This window comes from Nycticebus coucang, chromosome 19, assembly GCF_027406575.1.
Source record: "Nycticebus coucang isolate mNycCou1 chromosome 19, mNycCou1.pri, whole genome shotgun sequence".
NCBI lineage: Eukaryota > Metazoa > Chordata > Mammalia > Primates > Lorisidae > Nycticebus > Nycticebus coucang.
Window position 1 is genome coordinate 58,271,138 of NC_069798.1, and position 25,449 is coordinate 58,296,586.

At 45.7% G+C, this 25,449-nt stretch overlaps 2 protein-coding genes across 2 annotated transcripts in view; one reads left to right on the plus strand and one right to left on the minus strand.

Moving 5' to 3' along the window:
* Window positions 1-25,449, plus strand: part of TNFRSF11A (TNF receptor superfamily member 11a) — a 374,190-nt gene that overhangs the window by 254,423 nt on the left and 94,318 nt on the right. The window lies entirely within an intron of this gene.
* LOC128572129 (60S ribosomal protein L23a-like) lies at window positions 15,983-16,501 on the minus strand. Its single transcript, XM_053572069.1, has one exon. It carries the CDS (start codon window positions 16,499-16,501, stop codon window positions 16,031-16,033), a length of 471 nt encoding a protein of 156 aa, XP_053428044.1. The 3' UTR covers window positions 15,983-16,030.

Below are 25,449 nucleotides of genomic sequence, written 5' to 3' on the forward strand. Positions count from 1 at the left end.
AGGGAGCTCATTCACATCTTCCAGGTTTCAGCTCAGATGTTACCTCCTGTCCCGTTTCTTTCCACAGCTTTGAGCTGTTTCTTTCCCTCAGAACACTTTATAGTTTGTAGTTTTTGTCTTAGTTCGTTGCATTCCCAAATAGGAAGTGTCCTTTCATATTCACTGCTGTCTCCTGAGCCCCTAAGTGCAGTGTCTGCTCTGTGTAGATGTTCCAACAAATGCTCCTTCAATGAATGAGGATGTGTGTAAATGAAAGGAAGAAACACCCCAGGCATCAATTTGTACAGTCTCAAATCTAAAACTAATTATAGTTGTCTAAACCCTGGCCTATGACTAAGGTCTCTGCGCTTCCTATACAAAGAAAGTATTCACCAAATTCAAATTGGAAGACTTAGAGAAAAATACGGGAGTTATTTCTGTCTATCTGGAGGCAAAAAGTGGGCTAATTCTCACCCTCTCCACCAAGACTGGACTTTTGCTTTAAACTGTTGAATCAATGTTTTAGAAGTGAACTTTACTTTGGCTACATAAAAAGACTCTTTAACAGTGATTATCTCTACTGGGGTGACAGAGGATGAATGTTTTTTACTTCCTTCATACTTTATGTTTTGACATGGATACATATCACTTTTTAAATAAGAAAAAAATTAATTATGATAAAATCCACATAACTTTAAAATTTGCCATTCTAACCATTCTTGACATGTACAAGCACAGTTTAATAATGTTAAATATATTCCCATTGTTGTCCAACCAATCTTCAAAACAATTTCCATCTTACAAATCTGAAATTCCATACCCATCAAGCAATTTCCCATTCCCCTCTCCCTCCAGCCCCCAGAGGGCCCCCATTCTATCTTCTGTCTCTGTGAGTGGAATCACACAGAACCGTGTTTATGCTTTGTGACTGGCTATTTCACTTGGCCTAATATCCTCAAGGTTCATGGGTGGTGTAGCAGGTGTAAGAATTTGCTTCCTTTTAAGGCTGAATTTTATTCCATTTTATGGATATCCCACATTTTATCTATTCATCTACCCACAAGTACACTTGCTGGATCACATGGTAATTCTACTTTTAATTTTTTGAGGAACTGCCCTCCTATTTTCCATAGCAATGGTGACAATTTACCTTCCCACCAATGGTGTAAAAGGCTTTTAATTTCTTCACATCCTTGCCAATGTTTGCTATTTTTTGTCTTTGTTTACTTTTAAGTAATAATCATTCTAATGAGTGTGACATGGTATCTCATTGGGGTTTCAATTTGCATTTCCCTAATGAGTAAAGATGTTGAGCATGTTTTCATGTGCTTATTGGGCCATTTGTGTGTATCTTTGGAAAAATGTCTGTTCAAGTCCTTTACCCATTTGAATGTTCGTTTTTTTGTTGTTGAGTTCTGAGAACATACTACTTTTAAAATCAGAAAATAATTTTATTTTATGAAGAAGGGAAGAAAAAGCATGCAGAATGCCAATCAAGAGAAGTACAGAAGTTAAAAGAGTGGGCTCTGATCAGAAGATTCAGTCACCACCGTTATGGAGCACCTGCTGTGTAAGTCAGGGCAGGCTCAGTAGTCTGACAAGCAACCCCTTCATCTCAGTGCCCTAGCAAAACACAAGTGTTACTACCTTACTTTAAACCTGATGTGGTCCAAGGTTGCAGGGTCGGGGGGCAAGTTAGGAAGGACAGGAGGAATGACATGTAGTCATTCACGGGCCTGGGCTGTTTTTATCCTGTGACACTGACATCCTCAACATGTGGGCTCCAAGGTTGCCATGGGAGGAGATAAAAGGAAGGATTACACAAGGATAATTTTTTATGGACCAGTGTTTTCCTGTATTGCATCAAGCTGAACTTAGAATACAGCCCCACCCAGCTACAAAGGAGACCGTGAAACCTCCTCTTCCGAAATGCAACAGCATCATTCGCCCATTTGGTCTTTAAACCATTTCATTCCTCTTCCCACATAGACACACTCTTCCTCTTCTTGAGGGACATACCCTAAAGCCCCAATCAGCCCCTGCATGCAGGATCTCTAACACTCTTCTCCCCCAGGACTAGTTATCTATCCTGTTGTCCTGGTGACCAGTGAACTAAAGGGGTACATTACTTGCCCCCCCAACACCCAACATGCAGTGGTGAAGATGTAATTTCCCTTGAGAAAAGGGAGGGCACAGTAGGTCTGGTCCTTAGAAGTGACAAATGCCTTTCTATGAGACAGACATTGTGAGGGCTCCCTGCCGTGGCAAGGGGGCAGGTGCGTGATCAGGTTGTAGTATGACAGGGAAAGCACTCCCCCAACCCCCCCCGTCCACTTCTTATAACAGGCTTAGGGAGAAGGAGGGGGAACGAGGGACTGGCAGGACAAGTAAGGAAGCCTGGCCCATTCTGGTGGGAGGACAGGCATCACTCCAGAAGGCTCTAGAGCTGCAGTATCCTCAGGACAAGCCGGGTTTGGGTTAGAACGTTCAAAGAAGAAGGTTTGAAAGCAGGACGTTTGGAGAGTAGGGGAGGGGCAGGGGATGTGGTCACAGGAAGATGTATAAGCCTGGACAGGCTGTGTGCCCCCAGGGAAGGGGTTGATCTTAGACCTCTAGTGAACACATGTGTCCCTCCTCAGAGAGGATCAGAAACTCACCCAGGGCCACAAACAGCTCAGTGACAGGGACATGATTCTGACAGGCTGGCTCTGCCTTCAGGACTCCTGGCTGCTGTGCAGGAAGCTTGGGGTCACTGCCTCACCCCTCCCCGAGCCCCTGGGACTCAAGTGGCCTTGCCTTTTCTGTCAAGGAGACTCCTATGTCAGTGATTTTAACCTTTGTAAGGACACAGATCTCTTTGAGATGCTGGGCAAAATCTATGGACTTTTCCCAGAAACACGCACACGTCCACGGGAGTTGCCTGCATTTCTAGGGGTCATGGACTCCAGGAAACCCACTCCAAGCCCTCAGCTTAGCACCCCCTGCCCTCAGGCCTCTCTGGTATCCCCCTTTTGTCCTGGGGCCTGAAACGGAAATGGAACAGTGGTCTTGGTGTGACCTATACTCAGAGCACCCAGCTATGAAGGGCCAAGTGACCACACAGCCACTGGGCCATCTTGCTGCTTTGCCAGCAGTCTCCCTTGCTGTTGCCTGGACACCAGGACAAAGGGGGATACCTCCCTCAGCAGGGAGTCAGGCGCCTGGCCTTTCCACGTGCTACTCTGCTATTTAGGGCTCATAAAGGTGCACCCGGCTGCCCCCGCGCCTTTCTAAGTAGGGCACCTGGCCTGCCAGCCCTAGGGAAGTGTGTTATCAATCTAACCATTTAGCCTTGTCTGGGAAGCTCCCAGGGGCTCCTCTTCTGGGCACCTGACAGGACTCCAAAGGCCAGGCCTAGCCTGCGGAGTAGCTAGAACCTCTACCCTCCCCTGGCCTCCTGGGAAGGGCCCTGGAGGGGGTGTCTTCCGTCCCCTCCAATCAACAGGTATATAGCCGTCTCCACTGCAAGCTCTGACTTATGCTTGTGAACAGAGCAGAAGGGTCACCTCCCCAGGTGGACCAGAGTTCTGAGAGTAATTTATCTCCAGAAGTGAGTGACTTCTACAAAGCCTCAAGGTGCAACCAGAAGGACAAGAAGCAGTCTAGGAGACCCCCCCACCCAACCCCAGGTCATGCTGCAAGTCTTTGGGGAATTGGCAGAAACTTGAACTAGCTTGAATGAGACCAAACACCACCTCATTCCCTGGGTCCCCAGGAACACCTTGCTTTTTCTATCTTTTAATTTGATATTGGAAAGACCTAGCCATTGCTTCAGGCTCTTATTCTTCCACTGAATAAGGAGACAGCCTATCTGCTTTCTTGCCTTCCCCTCTGTCCCTCCACTCACCTTAGAAAATATGGAAACTCTCCACACAGCCACAATAAAAGAACTCCTTAATCTTATTAATGGTAACAGGAATAAGAAATATGAAATTAAAGCCGTTAGCTTAGCCATAGGAAGTTACAGCACACTCAGGCTACAGATCCCAGCAACCCTGGGAGCTGCTGTGTCACCAGGTTCCCATTATCTGCACAGAACACCACTTCCTGGACCCACAGGGCCTGTGCTATTTGTTCTAGTGAGGTTCTTCTCATGGCAACAGTCTAAAGTCTTTTTAAAAAATAGGAGGGTGGCTCAAGCAGCGAAGGCGCCAGCCACATAACAACTGAGCTGGCGGGTTCGAATACAGCCTGGGCCGCCAAACAACAATGACGGCTGCAGCCAAAAAATAGCCGGGCGTTGTGGCGGGCACCTGTCATCCCAGCTACTTGGGAGGCTGAGGCAAGAGAATTGCTTAAGCCCAGGAAGGAGTTTGAGATTGCTGTGAGCTGTGATGCCACAGCACTCTCCCCAGGGCAACAGCTTGAGGCTCTGTCTCAAAAAATAAAATAAAATAAAAAATGGGAGGGGACCAGGTGTGGTGGCTACTCTTAGTACTCTGGGAGGCTGAGGCAGGAGGATCCCTTCCAGTCAGGAGTTCAAGACCAGCCTGAGCAAGAGCGAGAACCCCGACTCTACTAAAAGTAGAAAAGACTACCCAGCATGCTGGGCCCCTGTAGCCCCAGCTACTCAGGACACTGAGTCAAGAGGATCGCTTGAACCCAGGAGTTTGAGGTTGCTCTGAGCTATGACACCATGGTGCTATACCCAGACAGACAGAGTGAGACTCTCTCTCAAAAAGATGGAAAAAAAAAAAGAAAAGTAAAAAAAATTTTTAAATGGGAGGGGGCCTATTTTAAAGATGCTCATGGTGAATGAGCGCAGGAGAGGAACGCTGTGGGGTAGAGAGGCTCTGCATCTGCCTCCGAGGGTGCCCCCTCCTCAGCTGGGTTGTGGTCAGTCTGACCTCTGCACGTCACGACCTCTCAGACTGCCCTGGCAGCTGGAATGACCTCATTCTCGCAGTATGTCTTCGCTCCTCTCCCGAGAGAGAGAGAAGTGGACCTGTTCTTGCCCAGTTTGCCAGGGCTGCTGCGACGGACTTCTACCTACTGGATGGCTTAACAGAAATGTACCATCTTGCGGTTCTGAAGGCCGGCAGTCTGTGACTGAGGTGTCGGCAGGTCTGGTTCCTGCTGAGGGCTGGGCTGAGAACCTGTTCCAGGGCTGTCCCTGAGCATCTGGTGGCTTGCTGGCCATCTCTGGGGCTCCTTTGCTTATAAACATCAGCCTTGATCTCCCCGGTCTCTGACTTCCTCTTCACGAGGCGCTCTGCCTGTACCTCTGTCTCGGTCCTGTGTCTCCCTTTCCTAAGGACGCCTTCATAGTGGATTGGAGCTGCTACTCCAGCATGATCTCAGCCTAATTACATCTACAATGACGCTACATGAAGATACAAATGTTTAGGTTACGTTGTTTTCTTTCTTTTTTTTTTTTTAGAGACAGAGTCTCAATCACCCATGGTAGAGTGCTGTGCTGTCACAGCTCACAGCAGCCTCCAACTCCTGGGCTTAGGCAATTCTCTTGCCTCAGCCTCCCGAGTAGCAGGACTACAGGCGCCTACCACAACGCCCAACTATTTTTTTGTTGCAGTTTGGCTGGGGCTGGGTTTGAACTTGCCACCCTTGGTATATGGGGTCTGTGCCCTACTCACTGAGCCACAGGCGCTGCCCCAACGTTGTTTTCATTTCTAAGGTAAAGTTCAAGTTGTAGTTGAGCCCTTCACCCAGGGGGTGTGCTGAACACCCTCAACTTGTGCACATTAGGTGAGATCCCGCCAATCACCCTCACCCTCCCCTCTCTCCCTTCTCTCCTCCCCCTTACTAGACTACATTGTGTTTTTGCTTTTGTGCGGGGGTGTAGTTGTTTATATATTGGTTTTATATTACTAATGAGAACATTGGGTACTTTTTCCCTATTCTTGAGATACTTGACTAAGAAGAATGTGTTTCGATTCCATTCAGGTGAACACAAAAGATGTAAAGTCTCCATCTTTTCTTATGGCTGAATAGTATTCCAAGGTATATATATGCCACAGTTTGTTAATCCATTCATGGTGGATGGGCACTTGAGTTGCTTTCACGTCTCGGCAACTATAAATTGAGCAAATGTCCTTGTGGTAAAATGATTGTTTTTATTCTGGGTAGATACCTAGTATTGGCATTGCAGGATCACATGGAAGGTCGACTTTTAGTTCTTTGAGAATTCTCCATACTTCTTTCCACAGAGGTTGTATTAGTTTGCAATCACATCAGCAGTACAAAAGCATCCCCTTCTTTCCGTCTCCACCGTAGCATCTGCAGATTTGGGACTTTGTGATGTGAGCTAATCTCACTGGAGTTAGAGTGGTTTTGATTTGCATTTCTCTGATGATTAGGGATGATGGGCATTTTTTCATGTGTTTGTTGGCCATTCATATGTCATCTTCAGAGAAGTTTCTGTTCAAGTCTCTTGCCCACTTGTAAAAGGGGTTGTTTACTCTTTTCTTGTTGATTGACTTGAGTTCTTTGGACCCTTTTTTCTAATGAGGTCACATTTTAGCTACTGGAGGTTAGGATTTCTACATATGAATTAGCTTTTGCACCCAGGCCACATCATAGGTTGGTACACGACTGTATCAGCTTCCTGGGGCTGTCAGAATAAATTACCATAGGCTTGTAGCTTTAACCAAAGGCATGGCTTGTAGTTCTACAGGCTAGAAGTCAAAAATCAAGGTGTCAGCAGGGCCAGGCTCCCTCTGAAACCTATACAGGAATCTTCCTATTTCCTAATAAGGTCCTATTTTAAAATTTTGAGGGCTTGGGGCTTTATCCTATTCTTTGACAGGAATGCAATTGAGCCCATCAAGGTGACCATCTGTGACTGCTACTCTTTGGATCAGGTCGCATCTGTTTCAGTCAACAGTCTAGCCTGTATGATGCAACATGGCTAGAAGTGGGGGCAGCTTGCTTCACTCCGCAAAGGCGAGGCCCTACGAGGCCCCATAAACATGTCTTCCAGTACATGGTTTGAAATATGCACTCACCTAACAGAATGATCCAACTATTAAAACACAAGGCCTAAAATTCTTTCATTCATCCAGTTACTGCCCCAGAAACAACAGGGTGGGGCCATCCCAGAAACCACTCACCCATCACAGAGTCTCTCCTGTTCATGCTGAGATCCCTCTTAGATATTTCTCTCCATTCTGCAATCCATGTCCTACCTGGTTAATGTAACCACAGCTGATATAGATTCTATATGTCAGTGGAACCAAACTAGAATTTCTGCATCAGCAGAATGAGAACCACCTTCTCCGCTTGGCTCCTGTACCCACAAATTCCAGCAATGCCAGGGGCAGCATCACTGTTGGTTACTTGTCCCCACTCTGTCCTGAGCTCTGTAGATGCTATCCTAGCCTCCCACTGGGCTTCACCGTTAGACAGAGAAACCACCTGTGGGTGGTGGGAGAATTTGGGGGTCCCCATGTGACCTCACATCTTTGCACTAAAGTGAGTTCCATGGTTGCTGAATCTGACTTCCAGAGCTTCCCCGTACTGGGTTGGTTATGCCAAGGCCTTCACCTGGTGCTTATATCACAGGTAGAGCTACCTGACTTTCCAGCTCCATCCCTGAGGTCTCAGGATTAATTGAGGGACTAAAACTCCCTGCAACTTTTTTTTTTTTTTTGAGAGAAAGTCTTACTCTGTTGCCCCAAGTAGAGTGCAATGGCATGAACATAGCTCACTGTAACCTCAAACTCCTGTGATCAAGCAATCTTCCTGCCTCAGCTTCACAAGTAGCTGGGCTACAGGTGACACCATTATGCCTGAATTATGTTTCTATTTTTGGTAGAGAAGGGTCAAGCTCTTGCTTACGCTGATCTCAAACTCCTGAGCTCATGAGATCGTCCCACCTCAGCTTTCTAGAGTGCTGGGATTATAGAAGTGAGCCACTGCACCCTCTCTGCAGCTTTTTTGAGTGTGACATATCGCTTTTTACTAGGCTGGGGATTTTTATGATGATACATTTCCTGTAGACCCTCTCAGAAATGTCCACCAGTTCCCACTCTGGGGGTCCCGTGGCTTAATAGAGAAATGAATGGTTTTGCATCTCTGTGTATTCGAATCTCCATGCCCATTGGAGTGCCCAGCTCTCAATAGCTACTACAGTTGGGCCCCAGAGACTAAAGTCCCAAGGCCATCACTGCTTGAGGATAACACAGACTGTCCTCCCTGCTGGGGTGTGGGGGGAGCCCATAACAGCCTGGCAGCTGATCTGATTTTGACCTTGTCATGTGACTGTGCGCTGCCCACCTTCATCACAGAAGTTGTGGGCCAGGAAGCACGTGAACTCACACTGCAGACTATCATTACGTTGTGTGAAATCCAGTGACATTTGAAAATAAACCCAGTCCCTCAGCAAACTGCCAAGGGGATGGCGTTTCCACACACAGATGTACCATTCGCCCCACTGAGGGCTCCTTGAGGTACGCATTCTGCCTTCTGATCTCATTGGATCCTTGGGTTTGGTTTTAGGATCCTTGCCCAATAACTGGGGAACCTGAGACAGGGAACATCTGAGTGATCTGTTCAGGGTTACAGGGCAAGACTAAAAGCCCTCATTTCCTAACTTCCACTCCTGTTCTGGCCCTTTATTTCAATGGTAGCAGCTCCTTCCAATTTCAGCGGGGAGATGTGTGCACAGCAATATTCTCCAGGAAGGGAGGACAACAATAAATGCCTAAGAAGGTCACCCTATTTACTCCTCCAGTTGCCCTGGGTTCCCCTGTCTTCGCTTCCTCATTTTCTTTGTTAGAAATTCACTTTGCTGTCATCTGTGCTCATTAGCACCGCCGCGGTGGGTGGGGTGGGGAGCCCGTGGATAACGAACTCCGGGCTCTGCCTCCCTCTGTCTGGAGCGTTTGGCATCCTCCCGTCTTTGTCCTCCAGAGATCAAACTCTTCTCCCTTTTTCTGTTTTCCTTTGATGCAAACTTTATGACAGGGAGGATGTACTTGGCAGTTGCTGTTCTCAGGACTTGGAGGTCATTTCAGTCCCTACTTCTGCAGAAAGGACGAATTTGAAGGAAGCAACCACCAGCCTCCCCTTCCTCCACGCCGCCCCTCCTGTTTGTGGTCTGCATAATCTGTTTTCAGCAGTCATTGTCCTACATATATGAAAATATGAAGCCTTATTTTGACAGCTGGCAGTGTCTTTGATACTGGAAGATGTCCTTTGGAAGAGGGGGGATGACAGCAGGTCGGAAGCAGCTGTGTGCTGTGGCGGTCGCCTGTGAGCGCAGCTGTGGGGTGGTGAGGGTGGGATTCGGGGGGAATTTGGTGTTTGTTTCTGTTTCGGGCTTTGTCAAATCCCCCAGGCTGATATCGTCAGGCAACAAGCACCACATTCTGTTGAGTTAGTACCAGGAGTTCGTGACATCAGGGAAGAGGAGGACAAAGAAAGAGCAGAGAGTCACTGAGAGGAGAAACGAGGGAGGGGTGCCGGAGAGGACCCCACAAGGTGGAATGTGGCCCTGAACACAGAGGAGAGAAACCGCAGGGAAGACAACATGGGGAGAGGAAGCTGGGCTAACCTGAGTCGGATGCAGAATTTCTGAGACGAGGAGATTCTCTAGCAGTTTATCTGTGACGGTGTCACAGACGTGGCTGCCCTAGTGCAGAGGGCGCTGCAGGCGGCAGACAGCAGCCAGGAAGCTCCTGCAGCCGCTGCCCCTCAGCAGCTTGAAAAGTCCCCAGGGGGCTTCTCTGAGGCTGCCTGTCCACACACATATGCCCATGGGCTTCCCAGGCAGCCAGCCAGTGGGGCATGAGGCTCAGGTTCCCCCCAGCAGCTTGGAAGGTCCCCAGGGGGCTGCTCTGAGGCTGCCTGTCCACACACATATGCCCATGGGCTTCCCAGGCAGCCAGCCAGTGGTGCATGAGGCTCAGGTGCCCCCCAGCATCTTGGAAGGTCCCCAGGGGGCTGCTCTGAGGCTGCCTGTCCACACACATAAGCCCATGGGCTTCCCAGGCAGCTAGTCAGGCAGGCATGAGGCTCAGGTGTGATCCCCGGTTGACATTCCTACTGCAGCTATCGGGTCAGGTCAGGCTGTGTCCTGGTCCCCACACATGCCTGCACACATCCCCTCTCCTACACTTCTCCCTCCAGATCTCAATCTCTTGGTGGCATTTCTTGTCACCACCCCCAGAAAGTCCAACTCTAAAGCCCATGGAGACCAGGACTTGATACGAAAATCTGACCAGCACCATTCCTGCAGGTTAAGGGATCCAGACGGGAACCCCAGGGACAAGTCTCTCCTTCACTGCAAACAGAGATAAACTGTCACGTAGAGCTGGGCCCAGAAGCGGGCATGGGCTCCCTTGTGGGGTCTGTGACAGGGGAATTGTCATGTGCTGGCAGGCCTCTCTGCTACTGGTGGCTGCAGGCCTTAGGGAAGATAGCCAGGCCCTCCCTGGCTCCCTGCCCACCGCTACCAGGGATGGGGGTTCAAACCCAGATTAGCACCTGAAACCAGGGCAGCTTATGACTGGCCTCTGAACGGAGGACAGAACCACAACCCAGGGTGCTGCTGGGGAGGCCAGGCCTGGCTCAGGTTGGCTGCTCTCTCCTTTTCAGTCTAAGGATCTGGTGCCTGCCTCCTTGGCCCCAGGTGGTCCCCGCAGCCCCCCATGGAAGGGGAGGCTTGCTAGGAAGACAAGTGGGAAGTATCTCCATCCACATGACACTGAGCTGACAGAAGCTAGGTGATTGAAGGGGACACTCCCTCACTTCCTGCAGAATGGCCTGGCTGCACCTCAGGTGCACAGAGGCCCAAAGGGAGGCCACTTCTCAGTCCTGCCATCTTGGCAGAAAGACAGGTAAGGAAGTGTTTGGCTGGGTCTGGCTGCTGCTGCAGGCTTCCTGTTGTGGGGTCCTTCTGGAGTCACAGTCCACTGCACTGCTGCCACCCTCCTGGGACATAGCAGTGATGGGTTGGGGTGCTGGGTGGTCTTCCAGGAGAGCAGCCCCTCTGTTATGGGATGAAGATGGCCATAAGACCAGGGGATGCAGGAGTTCCAGCCTTCCACAGGGCACTATACAAAGTTCTCCCAAATGCTGGAGAGTCAGGCACAAACCCAGGGAGGGGAACGTTTCAAGGAGACAAGTGATCCCAGTATTCAGTGTTGCAGAGCACCCAACTTTCTTCAAGACTATGCCCAGACAGCTGGCTCATAAATGCATGTAACTGGTCAAAAGGGAAGTGCATAGCTGGACTGCAGCGTGTCACGGTGACTATTGACTCAGTACCTGGTGAAGGGAGACAGCCAGTAAGTAAGCACTGAACTTTGTGTATCTTGGGAGTATTGAGGACAGGGTAACATGTGACCCCTTCCTTCCCGGAAGCTGTGTAGCAACTGCACATGCCTCCTAAGCACTGTTCTTACTCTGTCTTCTGTTTTCTGTTCTGAGTATGGCAACAACATGTCCTAAATCCACTCATATTTCAAACAGGTTGTCCAGTTGTCCCCATGAAGTGCATCCATTCTTTTAGACCACGTGTCCCAAATTTGGATTTGGAAACTCTGGTCACCACTGTTTTGATATATCCATGTTATACACTCCACTAGAATGCAAGCTTAGCAAGAGTAAAGACTATGTCTTAGCCATTGTTCTAAACCTATACCATCCCTTTCCTGCTGCTGACACACCATCCTTTAATTACCAAGTTGGTTCTACTTGTCGCTTGTCACTTACAGAGTTGCTCTTCTTTGAAATCAGAAATACTAAAATAGCATCATCTCTCTTCTCTCTTCAAAGCTTTGTGTGTGCACGCGCACGTGTGTGTACGCACGATGTGCACGCCCAATGTGAAAATGGGTTCCAAAAATATTCTTCTGAACACTTCACTGTCCTGCTCACACCTGAAAAGTGGTATTTGAAACTCACAAGTTTCACTGATTTCACTTAGTATGCAAATTAAAGTCAGCATGAAATATTAGCAAGAGGTGTCAGTCATATAAAGAGCTTTCAATACTAGGAAAGTGCTAGGAATGCATAGTTTTTAATCAATATGATAAAATGAAAATAATAAACACTCTCTCAGAAGTTACGTACTAGTCCAGCATGTCCGTGCAGCAAATCCTCTAGGGTAGCGAATCTCAACCTGTGCGACCCCTTTGTAACAATGAAAATACATCGTGGCATTAGGAAGGTTGAGAACCACTGCTCTAGGCTATCAGAGGGAGAATCCTGGCAAGTGGTATGATTCTAAACTCTTCACATTCTGCTGACTTTATACCCCAGAACTTAACATGTTCTTCCGATTCCTCCACCTAGTATAACTACCCAGGGGCCAGGCTTGTGCATCTGGCCCAGTCTTCAGCATGCAGGGCAATCACAGCCATCCTCACCTAAAGCTCAAAATCAAGCTTTTGCTACACAACCAAAACATCTAGATGAATTGGGTGGGAGTGAAGGGGATATGTAATTATTTATATAATGGTAAGTTTCATTTGGCAGGAATTATCTTTTTTTTTTTTTCTTGCAGTTTTTTTGGCCAGGTCTGGCTTTGAACCCACCACCTCTGGTGTATGGGGGCAGCGCCCTACTCCTTTGAGCCACAGGCGCCGCCCTGGCAGGAATTACCTTTCATTTTCCTTTCGATTTTAATTCACCACCCCAGAAAGTAAACTACGCATTCAAGGTAAATGACAAAGGTTCTGAAGGTAAACATCCCTTATCAATCCCACTTGTGGGTTCCCAGGACAGCTGGTGTGAATCTAGGGCAATATAAAACATCTTCCACATCTCCTGGCTTACCCCAGGTCCCAAGCCAGAGCCTTCTAAGTCTAGAAGAGGTTACATTTCCCACCTTTCTTCTGCTGCTCAGCAAGCTTGCCCAGAGGCCACAGAGCTGCAGATCAAACGGTATGTGTTTTGTCCTCCTCCCAACTCTCCTCCTGATGTGAGCTCCAGACCTGACACCGAACAGAATGGAGCAGGCTGGGATTCAGCCAGTGCTAACTCTGAGCCATGCCTCCCAGAGGCCAAAGCCAAGGCAGGAATGCCACTAGTATTGGAGGATAGAGGATGGAGGCAGACATCCAAAGAGTTTCCACCTGGAAGTTGTCTACACAGCAGAGCCCCTGCTGGCCTTGCAACCAGGAAAAGCAAGGTATCAGGGTCACCAGGAAAGGGGTCTGGAATGACCAGGAAAGGCTGGGCCTCCAGACAGCAAGTTGGGCTCCAAGTTGGGAGAACTGGCTTTGGGACCCCGTGGACTGCCAGTGACGGTAAGTAATAAGGGCTGAGAGTGGAGATGGTTCTGGACACGGGGTGAGCTGGGAGACAGTCCTTGACCCAGCAGTCTCCACTAGGGGATTCTGGTCCTCAGTTGTGGTTCAGTCATTCAGAATATAGACTAAGCTCCTCTCTTAGCCAACCAGTGTTCTAGGGGCTTGGAACTAGTACCCAGTGAGACAGATGTGCTTCTGTTCTTCTGGAACATTCTGTGAGAGAGGGGTTTCAGCAGGAAGTGATAGCAAAACTTTTATTGATAACTAGAACCCAGTACTCAAATCTGAGTTAGCAATGTAATTCTAATCTCTGCCAGATTACTTACTCATCAATTTCCTATCTTCCCCATATTTGGCTCAGGAAAGAGATGGCACTATATTGAAAGAACGACAGTGGACTCAGCTGCAAAAGTTACTAGAAGCCTGGAACTGATACTTGTATGCTCATGTTCATAGTAGCATCATTCGTGACAGTCAAAAGATGGAGCCATCCTCAGTGTCCACAGTCGGATGAATGGCTAAAGAAAGTGTAGTGTACACATACAATATTCAGCCTTTAATGCACTGACTGGCACACTAGAAAAAAAAATTGGTTGGAGCCACAGTGTTTTACTAGGTCAAGCACATTAACTGCCATGTGACTTGCATTTAACTCACACTAGTTTTGAGTCTGAGGCCTTGTGAAGCATATATAACTCACATATCTCTTGCCCTAATAAAACAAGAGGGAAAAATGGGAAAAAAAAAATTTTCCCTAGTATGGCAGTCAATGTGCAAGAGACTTCACAAGGCCCCCCTCCCCCATTCAAAACTAGTGTGAGTTAAATACAAGTCACACAGCAGATAAAGTGATAAAAAGAAGGAAAATCTAAAGTAAATAAAATTTAACATTAAAGGGAATTCTGACATTTGCTATCACATGGATGAACCTTTAAAGATATTATGCTAAATGAAAGAAAAGGACAAATACTCAATGATTCTGCTTCTGAGGTATTAAAAGTAGTCGATTTCATAGAGCCAGGAAATAGAATGGTACTTTCTAAGTTCAGGGCAGGACAGGCAAAGGGGGGCTGTCTAATGAGTATAGAGTTTGAGATTTGCAAGATGCAAAGGTATCTGGAGATGAGTCGCCTGACAGTGTGAGCCACTTAGCACAGCCAGCAGCAGGGGGAGTTGTTTCATGGGTACAGTTTGGGAAGCTGATGGATAGTGGGGACAGTTGCACAATAAAGTGAATGTACTTAGCTCCAGGTAACTGTACACTTAAAATGGCTTAAATGGTCAGTTTTATTTATATTTTACCACAATAAAAAAACAGGTTTTAAACATAGCAGGTAAGATTTCTTCAGACTTAGAACCCTTTCCCAGGCCATCTTCCCTTTTCTTTTTTTTTGCAGGGGCTGGGCTTGAACCTGCCACATCCGGCATATGAGGCTGGAACTCTACTTCTTTGAGCCACAGGCACTGCCTCCAGGCCATCTTCCCATCTGGCATGTCAACTCCTTAAAATTTAGGCAATGCCAAGGAATAACTTAATATGCCTCTAGTGGAAAACAAAACTAAGAAGAGGCAGAAGCAGAGGAAAAGTGAGGGATTGGCAGTTTTTCCAGCTTAGCCTGTGCTCCTGGTTCCCGGAGGCAAGAGTGCATCAGAAGCATTCTGAGGGCGTGTTAAGACACAGATTGTCATTTGCACCTCTAAACAAGTTCATAGGCGATGCTGATGTTGCTGATTCATGTACCCCACTTTGAGAACCACTAGCCTGCTCCAAGCTCTTGAAAGTATCAAAACCATAATCAAAGGGTTCTCGAACTTTAGTAAGACAATTTACCTGAAGGCTTGTTGCAATTCCAGATGCTTAAGCCCTATAAAAGTTTGTATTTTTTAAAGCTTCCGCAGCTGATTCTGATGCAGTAAGCTCCTCATTCCGCAGGTAATAAATGCTGTCCTAAGCATGCACTAATTAGTCCAGAGGCTCTCAAGGTGTGGCCTGCAGACCACCAGCAGCCTCACCTGGGTACTAATTAGAAAACCAGATTCTCAGGTTCCATCCCAGACCTGAAACAGATACTCTGGGGGTGGGGCCCAGCCATCTGGGTTTTAACAATCCCTTTCGGTAATTCTGATTCACACTGTAGTTCTAGAACACTGAACTAGATCTTTTGACAACTCTTTGTTCATTAATATACTGATGGCTAAACCAGAGGTTTTGAACAATTGGATATGTAGTTTCACCACATATGTGACCAATTACTGGAGAAAGGGACTATTTATTTTTTATTGGCCTGGGAATGTGATTTGCATATTATGGAGTCAGAAAGTTAAAAAAGAGAATAGAAATACTCTGGTCCTAGAGGAAAGACCTCCAGCATAATCGATAGAAACCTCAAGGAAGCAAATTTTGACTTAGTAAAAGGAATCCCTTTTTTCTGTTTGGAGGGCAGTGGCCCTGGGTGGGGTATTCTTGGACGCAGGAAGTGCACCTTGATGGAGGCATTCCATTTGCATGTTGTAAGGAAATCCAGGAACAAACCAGACTGAGCCAAGGATTTCCAGACGCCTGTCTGAACAACATCAATATCAGAATCAGGTGGGACTTTTAAAAATATAGGCCGGGGGTCCTATTCACTGAGATTCTGCTTTGGCACTTCTGGTGTCGGATCCTGGCATCGCGTTGGTTCTCAGGTGATTCTGAAGTGTCAGAGCTGAGAACTACCAAACCAGATGTATTTATTTATTTATTTATCTTTTATGATGAAAAGTTATATATTTAGAATTGGCCAGCTGGACTTGGTTTAGATGATCCCAATTTTGTTGGCAACATCCAAAGCATCATAATCAGGAGCCAGTCGAACATACGCCTTCTTCTCTCCATCAGGCCTGATCAGGGTGTTGACCTTGGCCACATCAATGTCATAAAGCTTCTTCACAGCCTGTTTGATCTGGTGCTTATTGGCTTTGACATCCACAATGAACACAAGTGGGTTGTTGTCCTCTATCTTCTTCACGGCAGACTCAGTGGTCAGGGGGAACTTGATGATGGCATAGTGGTCAAGCTTGTTTCTCCTGAGGGTGCTCTTCCGAGGATATTTGGGCTGCCTCCGGAGTCTCAGAGTGTTTGGCGGCCGGAAGGTGGGTGATGTATGGATCTTCTTTTTTTTGTGGCTGTGGATGCCTTTTAGCACTGCCTTTTTGGCCTTCAATGCCTTTGCTTTGGCTTCCGCTTTGGGAGGGGCAGGAGCTTCCTTCTTCGCTTTCGGCGCCATCTTGTGAAAAGCAAACCAGATGTATTTAATGTTCTTTCCAAATTCTAGGCCTCTACAAGGAAGGATGGAAAGAGGTTAGCTTCTACGGGTTGGAAAATGAGAAAAGATTAAAGAATTTTAGCCTGAGCAAGAGCTACACTCTGTCTCTAAAAATAGCTGGGTGTAGCTGGGCATTGTGGCTGGCACCTGTAGTCCCAGCTGAGGCTGAGGCAAGAGAATCACCTAAGCCCAGGAGTTGGAGGTTACTGTGAGCAGTGTGATGCCACGGCACTCTACCAAGGGTGATAAAGTGAGACTCTGTCTCTATAAAAAAAAAAAAGATAAAAATAGCTGAGTGTTGTGGCAGTTGCCTGCAGTCCCAGCTACTTGGGAGGCTGAGATAAGAGTATTGCTTGAGCCCAAGAGTTTGAAGTTGCTGTGAGCTATGATGTCAGGTAGAGTGTGACAAAGTGAGACTCTGTTAAAAAAACAAAAAACAGAAAACCTATTATGGAGAATGGTGTTTTCAGCTCTGCCATGGGCACTCCTTAAAAAATGGGTATAAACTATACCAATAAAGATTTTCATTTAAGGAAGAAAATTTCTTGTAAATAAGGATTATTAAACATTGGGATGAGCTAAATAGTTGATTGTGGAAGATTCTTCTCTAGAGAAAAAAAAAAAAATGACTTCTCGGCTCAGCGCCTGTGGCTCAAGCAACTAAGGCGCCAGCCACATACACCTGAGCCGGCGGGTTCGAATCCAGCCTGGGCCGCCAAACAACGACAGCTGCAACCAAAAAAATAGCCGGGCGTTGTGGCAAGTGCCTGTAGACCCAGCTACTTGGGAGGCAGAGGCAGGAGAATCGCTTGAGCCCAGGAGTTGGAGGTTGCTGTGAGCTGTGATGCCATAGCACTCTGCCAGGGGTGACAGCTTGAGGCTCAGTCTCAAAAAAAAAAAAAAAAAAAAACGACTTCTCATCTGTCTGGAATGATGCTGGGGGATCATTTTAAAGTCCCTTCCAGCAGTGATTCTGATGTTCATATTTATGTAACAGTGTATTAAATTAATATAGACTCTGTGTCCCTCAAGCTTATAAAAGAGCCATAATGGGAGCTCTCCTCATTAATAGTCTGCTAATAAAACAGAATTAGCAAGTGATGTAGAGAGAAGATATTAATACACTGAAAAGACCTTGGTTTGAATAGGAAGAAAGTCTAGTTTCTTATTTACCAGACACTTAATGCTCTGTGAATGATGTAAGAGGCATCAGAATTCATCCTATCAGGACCAAGTTTCCCATAAAGAAAAATAAAAGAAAGAAGTTTCTTCTATCATATCTTTCTGTGGTTTTGATTTTGAGGTAGAGATGGAATTCAACATCAAGGCAAAAGCAGCTGAAAAAGGAAGATCTTAAAGTAAAAAAAGAAGCCAGGAAGGAAGCCTCTGAACAAATACAGATATGAATAGCAGCTTACAAGAACAGGCCTCCACCCTAGGTATAAAGTGAGGGGTTGACAGGCAGCCAGGACGGAGGTGGCAGACCCAGAAGCCTGCCCAGCTGGGGACCAGGTCAGAAAAGACACAGTGATCTCCAGGTTTAAATCTCTTAAATATTTCTGCTTTAGAAAAGATAGTTCTAGGCAGATGCTTGTATTTTTTCAGGGGGAGTCTTAACGAAAATGGATGTAGAGCTTGTGAAAACTTTTCCAAGCTATCCAGAAAATCCAGAAGACTCCTTCTGTGAAGAAGCAAGTTTATAATGTGCAGCATTGTGGCCCTGAAGTCAAGTGATTTGGATTCAAACCTTCCTCTACCACTTGACCATGGGCAAGTTTCTTAACATCTCTGGGTCTCAGTTTCCTTATTTGAAATAGGAGGACAACTAGGACTGGGTTACTGAGGTGACAGTGACTAAGAACGGGGGCAAGGGTGCACATGGCCAGTGCTTGATGGATGTGAGCCTTTTACCATTTTCCTACAAAAAATTCATGGCTGTACTCTTCGACTCACTGACATGGTGCCTCTCACACCCTCTGGGGAGACCTGACATCAGTCCATGACAAAGTTTTCAGCATTCCTTGGCAAAATGGGAGAAATAAGGGCAATGTTGTGAACTGCACTGCACAGGGGCCTTCAGCTGCCAACAAGTTTTCTTTCTTGGGAAGCAATGCCCTTTCCTCTGTCCCTCTGAGAGTGCACAATGTCCTTTGCTTTTGGAAATAATGATCACAGAAGATACTTTAAGTTTCGTGTTCTTTGCAACTTTCAGTTAGTCCATGAAATCCAGGAGTCCAGGAAAAAGAGGTGAGCAGGGAGCCCACTCCTGATTCTGCCTGGCACTGCTGGGGTGTGGACTCGGCAGGTGTATCTTCTGCTTCTCTCGCCACCACAGGCTTTTCTTCATGTTACTCATATGCTTCCTTCTCAGTTTTTGTTCATTAGCCCATTTCTCCCTCTTTGAGAATGTTTCTAACATTATTCTCTCTCATGCTTTTCCTCTGGCCTGTTAGGGTTGTGACATTTCCCCTTAAATGCCCCATTTCTCCTCCCCCTCACACCCTTAACATCTGTTCCAGGTTTTGAACTTGATTTTTTTGTCAAACCAAAGGTGCCACATCTCCACATGTGTCCACTTACCCAGGTGGCAGCAGTGGAGCAGACATAGTCTGTGTCCTTCTGATGGAGGTCTGTGCTGAGACAGGACAATAAACATGGCCCTTGTCTTGGTCTGTTTTCTGCTGCTGTGACAGAATGCCAGAGACAGTTTTGGAGGATGGGAAGTCCAGGGGCATGGCACCAGCATCTGGTGAGAGGCTTCTTGTCATAACATGGCAGAAGGCCAAGTAGGCACATGAGAAAGAGAGAAAATTAGGCCAGACTCAGCTTTTTAATTAGGAACCCACTGTCAAGGTAACTAACCACCTTGTTGATAACAGTATTAATCCATTCGTGAGGGCAGAGCCCTCATGAGCTAATTGCCTCTTTAAAGGCCCCGTCTCTTAATACTATTAGAGTGACACTTAAATGTCAACATGAGTTTTGGGGGAGACATTCAAACCAGAGCAGCCTTCAAGTTTGATCCTGTTTCTGCATCAGCGACATGGCATCAATTGAGGTGTTCCCTTTTAGCACTGGAGGATCATTCCTCCAGGGGTGGCATTTTTTCCCTAGAGAGAGCCAGCTAGGCCGACTTGTTCTGATTTGCCTGGGACTTTCCTAGGTTGAGCACTGAAAGTCTGTCCCACATCCTGGCCAGCTGATACAGCTGGATACCCTAAAGCCAGGGGTGATCGCTACTGGACTACTGCTTAAAGATCAGGTGTAGGGAGATCTAAGTTCAGAGAAAGAACTAAGGAGGAGAGAGTAAAGGGGCTGGCATCATTTAACTCAGAGCAGAGAAAGCTGGCGCAGGGATGGAAAGGGGCTATTTTGGTGACAACCTTCACGTATGTCCTCTGGGCGTGCTTGAATGTACCCAGCTGTGGTCCTTGTCCACCCAAGATCAGAGCCAGAGGAAATGGGTGTGAGTGGAGCCCGTATTTACTCACAAAGCTGAATTTCCTGACAGTAAGTATTCTTAGACACTAGAATGAGTTTCTAAGACAGATTAGGCATTGTTCTTGAAGGTCTTCAGCACGGCAAATTCCTGAGAGCTTTAAGAGTTTAGGTGTGGCCCAAGAGTCAAGCGCATAGACAAAAACTTTTCCAAGATTCCTTCCAACCCTAGGATTCTGTTTCCATCTACCCATCTATTGTGGCTCTGATTATTTTTCTTGTCCTTCTTTGCATGTAGTTAAACCTTACAATGACCAGGAAAAAAAGTGGCTTGGTTATAGTCTTCTAGGGAACCAGTCAAGCTTCTCCAAAGCATGATGGAGGGGAAAGATTACCGTATTTGTCTGTCTGTTTTTCCCTAAGGAATGATAACATTTAGAAAATGTTATTTATTGATCAATTTAATGACAACAATATTAGAAATTAAAAACAGGGAGAAAAATTCCCTATGATCCTACTCCAACCAACTGAGGGGCACACTTCTCTTCCCAGTCATGGTGTGAGATTTCCCTGGGCCTTCATTAATATATAACCTGACACCTAACTTTACCCACATAACATTTATACATTATGGTGATTGGACCTTGCGAATTAACTAAAGTAAAAAGCAAGCAAACTGAAATAAAAAAAAAAATCCCAGTTGAGTTATTTCTAATTTTTAAAATCAGTATCTATCCTTCATGGAATTGTCTCACCTTCTGGAAAATCAAGCTGGGCTATGTGGTGAATCGTTGTGGCTAAAACTGATAAACTTTGAGGTTAGTTGTGTGTTCTTGTTTTAGGGATTTTCCTTCTTCATTTAAATAGTTCCCTTTGTTGGAAATTGACAACTACCTCCCCTAAATCAGAGCATCTCTTTTCACTATACTGTTCTTGAGTAGTCTTACCAGTCACTGACCCAGGCCACCAACTCTGAGGCCAGAGGTTGACTCTTTTTAGCTAATCAGTCAGCAATTTCGGCTGATCTTCCAATCAGCTATCTACAGGAGGTGCTTGGATTCTCCCTGTCCTGTGCCAAGCACGCCCCCTGTCCTACCCCTCCCCCCGCCCCCAAACGGCTATAACCTCATCACAGTTACTCTGCATGTTCACAGACCCAAATGGCTATGAAAATCTTACCCCCTGGCAACCAAAGTAATAAAACTGAGGCCAGGAAAAAAAAAAGTCCTTAACCCAAGGGACAACACCTTGATCCTTTTGGGAATGGCTTTTTTTCAGATAAGAATATAAAACAGTTTTGGTTTCACCTTTGGAAACTAGATGAAATAAATTATACCCAAGAGCGGTGTAAAGTATGCGGCCCAGCCTAGATATTGATTTTGTATTAAAAGAAGTGGTTGTTACAAAGCAGCAAAGCTGTAGAGCAGAATACAAGGTAGAAACCAGGAAAGTAAACGTTTGATGTGATGCCAAAGCAGGTGCCTTTTGTTACATGAGTGAAGCAGCAAGCCTAGGGTTTTTCCCCATGTGGATTATTCCCTTAAGAAGAGAAAATTGCCTTTTGTCTTGTTTTGTTTCCCATTAGGCAGCCATTTAGAGTTACAGGTTAATAAGCATCGTCAAAGTTAGAGTTCATTCTGTATTTTATACTTTCTTTACATAAAAGAGGCGCTTCCTTTTTCCTTACATTTTTTCTACTTGGTTTTCCAAATCACAGCTTTATCCACAAAACTCATGCAGTCAGAAAGCAGTAGGTACAGTCATAAAACTAATTTTCTGATTTAGTTTCATTTTGTTATAGTCCCTTAATTATCCATCCCAAATCTTATTCTCTTTCCATGAATACTCACTTTTTTTTTTGAGACAGAGTCTCACTTTGTCACCCTGGGTAGAGTGCTGTGATGTCCCAGCTCACAGCAACCTCCAACTCTTGGGCTTAAGTGATTCTCTTGCCTCAGGCTCCCAAGTAGCTGGGACCACAGGTGCCTGCCACAATGCCTGGCTATTTTTTGTTGCAGCTGTCATTGTTGTTTAGCTGGCCAGGGCTGGGTTCAAACCTGCCAACCTCAGTGTATGTGGCCGGCGCCCTAGCCCCTGAACTACAGGCTCTGAGCTGAATACCACATTTTAATGCACTTCCAACTCATCTTCCGTACCTTCACATATACAAAAGGTGCCAAGAAAAGGCATACATGTTTTAAGAAAGGAAAAAACTTTATTAATATTGTAACATTCTAATGTCTGCTTTCTAAAATTACAAGAGGTGCTCGAACGTGACTTCTGTTCATCTTTTGCTATCGGTATATTTTGAATATTAATATTTTAATACAGTTTTTTCTTATAATGCGTATACATGGTTTTTGCACCCTCTGTATAAAGTAGACTTTAGTTTATGCAGTGGGTATTGTGCTATATGTCTGGTTCTGTTTACTTTTCTTTTTTCGTTCAACATGTTTTTGAGATCTAGCAATGTTGATACAAGCAGGTCTTATCTGCTGCTCTGGCTGCTGCCTAGCTTTCCACCCTGCACACGCACCACATTTTACTCATTTACTTCTCCCTAACGCTGCCGTCCCCAAACCCCAGGCTGAGACCATTAGCAGCCCATGGCCTGCTAGGAACCACGCTGCACAGGAGGAGGTGAGGGGCTGGTGAGTGAGCAAAGCTTCACCTGTATTTGCAGCCACTCCCCATCCCCACCGGAGCACTGCTTCTTGTCAGAACAGCAATGGCATTAGATTCTCATAGGAGCACAAACTCTGCTGTCAACTGCACGTGTGCTCCTTGTGAGAATTTAATGCCTAATGATCTGAGGAGGAGCTGAGTGATGCTAGCACTGGGGAGTGGCTACAAATATAGATTATCTTTAGCAGAGAGATAGACTCCACAGAGACCATAATGAATCAGTTGCTTGCAGACTTATATCTCAACCATCCCCAGTCCATGGAAAACTGTCTTTGTAAAACAAATCTCTAGTGCCAAAAAGGTTGGGACCGCTGCACTAAGGGACAGATTGTTCCAACTGTTTACATGGGGAAATAATGCCGCTGCAAACACACTGACATGTGTCACTTTGCGCATCTGTCAAAGAGATTCTCTGGGATGTCACCCAGGAACAGTGTTGCTGGGTCACACAAAAAGAGCCACATACATGCTCTCATTAAAGCATGCCCAACGGATCTCCAAAATTAACAAGAGAGGGTGATTCCTGCCTGTCTGTAGTGCCATGAAGAATTCCATTTCTCCACATCCTTGTTAGCACTGGATATTATACAACTTTTTCTTGCCAGGCTGATTGTTGTAAGGTAGTAGTATCTCATTTTTAACATCATTTGCATTTCTCTGATTACTAATAAATTCAGCAGTCTCCTCATATATTTATTAGCCATTCCAATTTTATTTCTGTGAATTTATTTTATTTTTGCTTGTTCTTAAACTTTTTGTTATTGACTTTCAAAAGTTCATTAGATATTTTAGATTTTAATGCTTTGTCCTATTTTGCAAAACATCTTCTTCCAACCCATCTCCTGTCTGCTAACTTTCTCTAAGGTGTTTACTTCAGATTCCATCAAATCCATCCATTTCCCTTGAGACTTGCACTTTTTTTTTTTAATTAAATCATAGCTGTGTACATTAATGCGATCATGGGGCACCATACACTGGTTTTATAGACCATTTGACACATTTGCATCACACTGGTTAGCATAGCCTTCCTGGCATTTTCTTAGTTATTGTGTTAAGACATTTGCATTCTACATTTACTAAGTCTCACATATACCCTTGTAAGATGCACCGCAGGTGTAATCCCACCAATCTCTCCAATCACCCTCCCTCTGCCCCCCTCCCCTCTCCCTCCCCTTCATCTCCCCCTTCCCCCTATTCTTAGGTTATGACTGTGTTATAGCCTTCATGTGAAAGCCATAAATTAGTTTCACAGTAGGGCTGAGTACATTGGATACTTTTTCTTCCATTCTTGAGATACTTTACTAAGAAGAATATGTTCCAGCTCCATCCATGTAAACATGAAAGAGGTAAAGTCTCCATCTTTCTTTAAGGCTGCATAATATTCCATGGTGCACATATACCACAATTTATTAATCCATTCGTGGATCAATGGGCACTTGGGCTTTTTCCATGACTTAGCAATTATGAATTGGGCTGCAATAAACATTCTGGTACAAATATCTTTGTTATGATGTGATTTTTTGTCTTCTGGGTATATGCTTAGTAGAGGAATTATAGGATTGAATGGCAGATCTATTTTTAGATCTCTAAGTGTTCTCCAAACATCTTTCCAAAAGGAACGTATTAATTTGCATTCCCATCAGCAGTGTAGAAGTGTTCCCTTTTCTCCACATCCACACCAACATCTCTGGTCTTGGGATTTTGTGATATGAGCTAATCTTACTGGAGTTAGATGATATCTCAAAGTAGTTTTGATTTGCATTTCTCTGATGATTAAAGATGATGAGCATTTTTTCATATATCTGTAGGCCGTGTGCCTGTCTTCTTCAGAGAAGTTTCTCTTCAAGTCCCTTGCCCAGCCTGCGATGGGATCACTTGTTCTTTTCTTGCTTATACATTTGAGTTCTCTGTGGATTCTGGTTATTAAACCTTTGTCGGAGACATAACCTGCAAATATCTTCTCCCATTCTGATGGCTGTCTGCTTGCTTTACTTACTGTGTTCTTGGCTGTGCAGAAGCTTTTTAGTTTGATCAGGTCCCAGTAGTGTTTTTTTGAAGCTGCTTCAATTGCCTGGGGGGTCCTCTTCATAAAATACTCGCCCAGACCAATTTCTTCAAGGGTTTTCCCTGCAGTCTCTTCTAGTATTTTTATAGTTTCATGTCTTAAGTTTAAATCTTTAATCCAGTGAGGGTCTATCTTAGTTAATGGTGAAAGGTGTGGGTCCAGTTTCAGTCTTTTACAGGTTGCCAGCCAGTTCACCCAGCACCATTTGTTAAATAGGGAATCTTTTCCCCACTGAATGTTTTTAATTGGCTTGTCAAAGATCAGATAACGGTAAGTAGCTGGATTCATCTCTTGGTTCTCTATTCTGTTCCAGACATCTACTTCTCTGTTTTTGTGCCAGTACCATGCTGTTTTGATCACTATTGATGTATAGTATAGTCTGAGGTCTGGGAGACTTGCACTTTTTGTGCCCCTACTTGAATTAGTTAGATTTTGCTGTACAACAAACTACTCCAAAGAATAGTGGCTTAAGGCAACAATGATTTATTGCTGTGGCTTTTTGGGGTGCTTCTTCTGGACTGAGCCTGATTGGCTGGGCTGGGTGGTCTTGGGGGTCTCACTTACATGGCGGGGTCCCAGCTGGGATGGCTAGGCCTTTCACTCCACCCAGCTTATCATCCTCTAGGAGGGTAGCCCAGGCTTCTACATGTGGTAGGAGGCCATCCCAGGCTTCTGCGTGTGCTGAGGAAGCTAGCCCAGGTTTCTGCATGTGATAGGAGGC